General features: G+C 36.8%; 1 protein-coding gene across 1 annotated transcript; it reads left to right on the forward strand.

The window, feature by feature from the left end:
* Nucleotides 1-3,792: 3,792 nt before the first annotated feature.
* On the forward strand, nt 3,793-7,059 carry GNG5 (G protein subunit gamma 5). Its single transcript, XM_053693837.1, has 3 exons — nt 3,793-3,961; nt 5,585-5,732; nt 6,808-7,059. Exons 1-2 carry the CDS (start codon nt 3,881-3,883, stop codon nt 5,708-5,710), a joined length of 207 nt encoding a protein of 68 aa, XP_053549812.1. The 5' UTR covers nt 3,793-3,880; the 3' UTR covers nt 5,711-5,732; nt 6,808-7,059.
* The last annotated feature ends 657 nt before the right edge of the window (nt 7,060-7,716 follow it).

The raw sequence follows: 7,716 nt of genomic DNA on the forward strand, positions 1-7,716 counted from the left end.
CACACGCAAAATCTTCTAAGGATTTGTAGGCTGTTGATTGGTTCTTATGATCGAAGGATTTGCTCGTTAATGCGCATGCGCCGAAAATTGTATTGCAGGAAGCCTGTCTGGCGACAGGATTGTTCATTGGACACAGAAATGAAAAATCGATGTGACGTCACGTTGGGATGGCGATTTTACGGAACGTATATATTAATCATGATTAAATTGTAAGTAAATGGCTATATGATGTTTAAATGGAAATTTCGTGTGAATATGTATTGTAGATCAACAATATTGATAAAAGATTATGCCTATACTGAGTTTACCATCCCTTTAAGCCTTAAACCTCTGGGCACCAGGCCCAATTCCTGATATATATTCAGAGTTTTAATATCCCAAATCAACTTGTCTTCTTTCAGTAATAAAAATTCCAATTCCTCAAAGAGGGCAATTAAACTATAATTTGTTTTGTCCGTTGAGAATATTTTATTATAATCCCAAATCGCTGTATCCCTTTCCTGAGCAGTCCTTAAAGAAAACAGAAGAGGAGCTGCCTCTGTATTACCCCTGATTGCAGGGGCTATCTTACGAAAACGTAAGCAGCTGGAGCAACGGAGATACTACCACGCCGACACAGGAGGCGGTCCCACAAGCACTACCCGCATCCGGAAGTCGGATCACATAGCCCTTCGACTCGGAAGACGGATCGTTATCCACACGCCACTCCGGGAGGGGACTCCGTGATCACTGAGGATCAAGAGGTAAGTGATAAGTGTGTTTGCATACAGTAACTTGAAACTCAAGGGGCACACTTTTTTGAAGCAGTATCCTCCATGCATACACCCGGTAAGGGGAATCCTGAGCCCTCTCTAAGGTTTCATAATTTGCACGGCCTTACGGGTCACCACATCTGAGACTACACTTATCTACAAGCTCTGTCAGCAATAAGGAGTGTCAGTTCCCCCCTCAGAGACTATTTCTTATTTGACATTGCCAGACATCCCAACCTGCAAAAACTCATTTCAGGGAGGTGGCTTCTCCTGCTACTGCGCCGCCCCCCCCCCCTCCCAGTTATATATTGGACACCTTGAAACCCTAAATAAGATAGAGACTTATCATTAAAGTAGCTTCCCACTAAAGTCACATTAAAAAAAGTAGCTTTATTGCACAACCACATACAACAAACCTATTTTCCAGTGATCGTACGCTTGTTGAATGCTTAAATATTTTAGAATATGAAGTTTAATTACGTGTAAATAAGGTAGTATTTGTGTTTTATTCTATTATAATCAGTGGGGGCTTTTTGGTTACTGATGCATGCTTTGAGGGTTCTATAACGTCCCAGCAATTAAAGGCATTCCATAAAGAAACACTTTTACGGATTTGGGCAACATTGGATCATAGTACTTGGAGTTTCAGGGAGATTGCATTCCATTTGCTGGCTCAGGGAGCCGCTATTACAATCAGGGAGACTCCCTGAACTTCAGGGAGACTTGGGATGTCTGCATTGCTAATAGTAACCCACCATAAGCTCATTCCCCATTTATTGTTTATTGGAGCAACATGAGGCCCTAATCTCACCAGAGAGCAAAATTAATCAATTTCTAAAGAAATGGGATAAGGTCCTCCTTTCTCTTGCATTAAGTTTCCAACTTCAAAATTTTCGCCCTATGAGACAGTCGACGGAATTTAGTTTAGTAGTTTTGGCTACTGATTGGTACCCTATGGAATGGAAAAACATTTAACCTGAGAGGGAAGGTATGGAGGGGGAAGGGGGGGAGTGGAGGTTGTGTTTTTTTTTTTGTCTGTTTGTTTGTTTTGTGATGTTTGGTTCTTAGCATTATAGTTTAAAATTCCAACACGGTGTACACATGGGATAGGTTATTTTTTAGGGAGTTTTAATATCTAAGCTATAATTTTAGATCTGATATGAATCTTTAAGTATATTTTTGATCCAAGAGATAGGTCTCATTGAATGTATTATGTGAATTATTTGAGTTGGCTTTATATTGTATCACGTAGTTGATTTTGTCAGGTTTGTCTGATATTGATATATTGGCTTGTGCGCTGATTTTCTTATTTTTTTTTTTATTTTAATTTTTTTATTTTGTATATCCCATATTCTTTTGTATCTAACTGCCTGATAATGCACTTTGTTGGTCAATAAAAAGAATGTTAAAAAAAAAGAACTATAATGCAAAGTTGTTTAAAATTGCATACTCTATCTGAATCATGAAAGTTTCATTTTGATTTAAATTGTCCCTTTAATCTCTACAATATTATACCAGGCAATTCTTCTCAATTTGTAAAAGCTGTTTTATCTTTGCTTATGTGTACATATATCATAGCTACATATTCTGATTATTTATTATCAGACCTTTATGCTTCAGCACGTTTTATTGCTAATGAACATTTGAAACTAGTTGTGGATAATGACTGTAAGGTAGTAACCCTAGCTGTGTGTTACCTTGCTTATCTTTTTACATGTAATCTGATCATTATTGATCATATTTCATTACCTGTGATCCAGCACAGTTTAAGCTTAGACAAACACAATGGCATCAACAGAACATTTGTTCCTGATATACTTATTAGTGACAGACCAAGGGCATATAAAGCATTTTTTTTATTTGTTTCATCTAACAGGGGAATATAAAAAAGACTGACAGAACACACAACATATATTTCAATCAATATGCAAAGCCTCCAATTGCCCTGCTAACTCTCCCACTGATGTCCCTTCCTTTTGTATGTTCCTCTTTTATATGTAATGGTTAAACTGGGAACCACCTAAATGTTGCCCTCAAATGCCACATCAATTATTCTAGCTCTGAATAACAAGCCACTGATTATTTTAAGAATTTTTTTTATCTGTGTTGTCTTATCTCATTCTGCCAATGAGTCCTAATACTGCAGTACTTAGATGCATATTGCAACTTAAAGTCAGTATCAATTCCAAGTTGCATTAAAGGGACATTAAACTCTAAATACATGCTAGATAGAACGATGCATTCCAAGACAAGATTAGTCAGAGAATAACATATAGATGTATTTTTCAAAGTGTTATTAGCTGTTTAAATAGTGGCAAAATAAGTGTAAAGTTTTGTCTATAAAACAATGGGAGCTGCCATTTTGTAACTTAGGTTACCTCCTCTGCTGTGGCCAATTAAAGACAGTTATAAATATAGGTCACTAGAGTGTGCAGCCAATGGCTGTGTGGAATATAACAGGGTTTTTCACTTCCATTTCTAATAGGAACTGAAAAGATCACAATTTCAGAATGGAATTACAGGAAAAGGGGACAAAATATATAATTAAAGTATATTGTCATTTTATATTACATCTCAAAGTGTTTTATGTCCCTTTAACTTTTTACCTTTCCAAAAAATGTTTTAACAGGTTTTGCTGTTCTCTCATGTGTTATATTGAAAACTTCCCTATGGCTTTAAATGTTGAATTGAAATATTCACTACCCTTGGTTGGTAAAGCGTTAATTTATTTATCAGAGTCACGTTGCTTAGGTTGAGTAACTTTTGGGGATTCTGATCTAAGTGCATGACCATTATCTCTACGTAAGATAATTAGTCATTACAGCTTATATTCGCAATTATACAGCCAATTGTCGCTAGACTTGTGGGAAACATGGCATTGGCTGTTAGTGTTAACAAGAAACTTTTTTATACAATGTGTGACTTTTATTGGCCACTAACAACACAACAAACAGGAAAAGTTTTGCACACGCCCTTCCTATGTGGTGCTCGTGCCCGCGTCACTCACCGGATGCTCGCTCTCCGTGTAATAGTGTAGCGCGTTCACCGCATTGCACATGCGCAGATGTACAAGTTTTGGGCTACAAGAGACCGGAAACTTGAAGAAAAGTTAGAAGCTGGGTTGAAAGATGTCGGGGACCGCTAATGTATCGGCCATGAAGAAGGTAGTGCAGCAGCTGCGACTGGAAGCTAGTCTGAACCGAGTAAAGGTGAGTACGGAGGGAGAGAAATAGTAGTACTAAATATTTCTAGGGGAGCAGCCCATCCCCATAGCCGCCATTGCACAGCTCTCCTTGTCCAGGAGTGAGACCACTTACTACAGTTTTAACGCTTTGGCTACCAAAGAGGCAGCTAAGGTGTTAATTTTACGAGTGTCCACTGAGTTATATTTAAATAACTATAAAATCAAGAACAAATAGTTCTACAGGTGGTAGATTCAGATCTGGTTAGGACGATAAAAACATTAGGATTCGTCATAGTTGAAGAGCTAAGGGCTTTAACTCAGTTTTATAATATTTTTAAGAAATGTGTAGACTTTGGAAAAGTTCACTTCTGATAGTCAGGGGTACTGGGATATTCCATTTGTGCTGTCTCAAACAATTAGAAAATAAAATAACGCTGGAGCACACGTTTTCTACATGGTAATTATTGGTATCTAACATTTATAATGCACACACCCTGGTGCTGATGTAAGAGCAAATATTACACTGTAACTTGTTCTCCTGTTTGTGTCCCAATCATGCATTTTACCTGCTGAAGTATATCAAATTCTTTACAAATGGGTCATTTGTCTTTATTTTGTCATTTGAAATGGTTGTTCTTGCCTGCCAGTCAATCACTTAGAAAAATGTAAATAAGGGATATCTGTAGAAATATTTCTAATGTGCAGTTAGCCCAGTCCATTTGAAAGGATGTTCCAGCAGCTCATTTAAATACAATAAACTATCAGCTGCTTGCCTGACTACATAGTTCATTTTAAAGGTAAATTGTGTAGTAATAAAATGCTCTATTGTGTTAGAGTATTTAATGATTGCAGAAAGGCTTGCTTCTTTGGGCTCGCTTTATCATCCATGGGTGGACGGGTAGACCTATTTGCCCTCTGTCTGCCTGTCTTCTCCTCTGGCTGGCAGTAATCTGCTGCCTGCATTAACGGGACAGTCAACACCAAAATGGTTATTGTTTAAAAAGATAACACCTTTACTACCCATTCCCCAGCTTTGCACAAATAACACTGTTATATTAATATACGTTATAACCTTTAAAGGGATAGTCTAGTCCAAAATAAACTTTGATTATTCAGATAGGGCATGTAGTTTTAAATACCTTTCCAATTTACTTTTATCACCAATTTTGCTTTGTTCTCTTGGTATTCTTAGTTGAATGCTAATTTCTTAGACCTTGAAGGCCGTCTCTTTATCTGAATGCATTTTGAGTTCTTCACTACTAGAGGGTGTTAGTTCATTTGTCATATAGATAACATTGTGCTCACGCACATGGGAGTTACCCAGGAGCCAGCACTGATTGGCTAAAATGCAAGTCTCAAAAGAACTGAAACAAGGGCGTAGTTTACAGATGCTTAGATACAAGGTAATCCATAGAGGTAAAATTGTTTTATTATAGCTGTGTTGGTTATGCAAAACTAGGGAATAGGTAATTAAGGGATTATCTATCTTTTAAAACGATAACAATTCTGGTGTAGCCTGTCCCTTTAAATGTCTAAAAAATTCTTTATTTTTTTTCTTCTGATCATGAAGCTGTCGTATGATTTGATCTAGACATCTGTAAAACTACATATTGGTTTTAATGCCTTTTTTTAATTTCACCTTTTGCAGGTGTCTCAGGCTGCTGCGGATTTGAAACAGTTCTGTTTGCAGAATGCACCACATGACCCTTTATTGACTGGCGTTTCTTCAAGTACAAATCCTTTCAGACCTCAAAAAGTCTGTTCTTTCCTGTAAACACATTTTATTTTTTTTAATGGTAAGTTACATGCGATTTATACTACGGAGGTGGGGGTGGGGGGGGGGGGGGGGTTTAAAGGGATATAAAACCCAAAAGTTTTCTTTTGATTCACACAGAGCATAGAATTTTGAAAGGGTTTTTTTTTTTTTTTATTTTATTTACTTTCTATTAAATTTTGCTTTGTTCCCATGGTAATTTGTTGAAGAGATTCCTAGGCAGGTGTCTGAAGAACTACATGGCAGAAAATAGTGCTGCCATCTAGTGCTCTAGCGAAACTGCTGCTATATTGTGCTCCGGACAGGCTCCTGTAAAGATACAGATAGAACAAAGGGAAAGTTTATAATAGAGCAAGTGATTTTAAACAACTTTATAATTTACTTCTATCTGAATCGTGAAAGAGAAATTTTTTTTTTTTTTTGTTTTGTTTTTTTTTTTGACTAAACTACTAAAATGTTCCATAAAAGACTTATGGAAAATTGACAAATGTACATTAAAGTGATGGTAAATCTTAGCGTTTCACAAATGCCAGGATTTACCATTAGAACAAATAAAGGGGACTTTCAGTCATGACGTATAAAATACTTCATGTTGAAAGTTCCTTTATTTGTCTGAAGCATTCGCCACACTAAGCGCCTCAGGCAGCCCACGGCAGAACGTTATTTTGCTGAGGTGACATTTGCACCTCTTAGCCAATAACTGTGTTGTCTATCTGGCATGGCGCCAGCTGGGCCACATGGCTATTTGCTAAGAGGTGGAAACGACGTGCCTCAGCAATATAGCGTTCTGCCGTGGGCCGCTTGAGGAGCTCAGTGCGTCGACCGCTTCAGACAAAGGAACTTTCAGTAATGGAGTATTTTATACTTCATGACTAAAAGTCCCTTATTTTGTTCCAATGGTAAACCCTAGCGTTTCACAAACGCTAGGGTTTACCATCACTTTAATAGTTTCTCATCTAACAGAATTTTCTCTAGCATTAATGTAAAGAGTGTCTATTGCATGCTTAAATCCCTAGCCTGGTCTTCTTGGATCAATACAAATGTTGAAATTCTGTCATGCAGACATTTTGTAACAGTTTTTTATTTTTTCCTTTCAGATTACTAACTTTCATAATTATGAATTTTGCTCAATTCCACCCCGTGACATTCAAAAGGAGGAGCCTGGTTTGAGCCTGTACAAAGCTTTGCCTTGTGAAGATGTGCCAAGTTTTTACTGTATTTCTATCCTCAAACCTTTTAACATCTACCTCTCCATTTGAACGTTTGCAGTAGCGTACAACTGTTTCTTATTTTCAAAATATCTTTTTATACACTGGTAATAACTAACACAAATAAAAGTTTCATTTACATTTTGCGTAGGGGTATTTTTTTGTTTTTTTAACTGAGAACTTATTGATCAGCTAATTAAAGCAGAGTAGTTAATGGTCCATGATGTGCTAACAGACCTTATTCCATGCTAAACAGTAGAGAATCCCTATTGTCCATAAATAAATCTTGCTGCAACATTAAATGGTTAACTTTATTATTAGTAATCAGATACCTTAATGTTGAGTAATTTCCCAAATTATTCTCATTTAAAGGGACAGTTTACTCCAAAAAAAGTATCCTTTTTTTTTAATTTGTTACCAATGGTCCACTTTACCTTCTGGAGTTTATTAAATTGTTTACAAGTATTTTCTTTACCCTTATATTGACATTTGAAATAGTTGATTTAGCCTGTGGTATCCCTACTTATTCTGAAGGTTTCTGGCCTTAAGTCGAAGCTATAGATAAGCTGTGAGAACACAACCAGCAGAATAAATTACATTCCCAGTGGGGTATAGAAGAGAGAAGGTATTAAAATATTAATTTTTTCCATCGTTTTCTCCAAGAATTGGCCTTTGGTTTATGGACAGATATAAGATAACGAAGCATGTATTTGTACACAATGTGATCAAGTAATGAGATCTGATTTATATCTACAAGCTCAACTCTTATTAGGTTGTGCCTTCAAAACACAATCGGCT

This window comes from Bombina bombina, chromosome 10 (genome assembly GCF_027579735.1).
Source record: "Bombina bombina isolate aBomBom1 chromosome 10, aBomBom1.pri, whole genome shotgun sequence".
NCBI classification, from domain to species: domain Eukaryota; kingdom Metazoa; phylum Chordata; class Amphibia; order Anura; family Bombinatoridae; genus Bombina; species Bombina bombina.

What these genes read in the sequence shown, in the direction of transcription:
- GNG5 (XM_053693837.1), top strand. Translation starts at nt 3,881, where the DNA reads ATGTCGGGGACCGCTAATGTATCGGCCATGAAGAAGGTAGTGCAGCAG. An exon ending in CTAGTCTGAACCGAGTAAAG is followed by an intron (nt 3,962 to 5,584) that starts GTGAGTACGGAG and finishes CACCTTTTGCAG; the next exon opens with GTGTCTCAGGCTGCTGCGGA.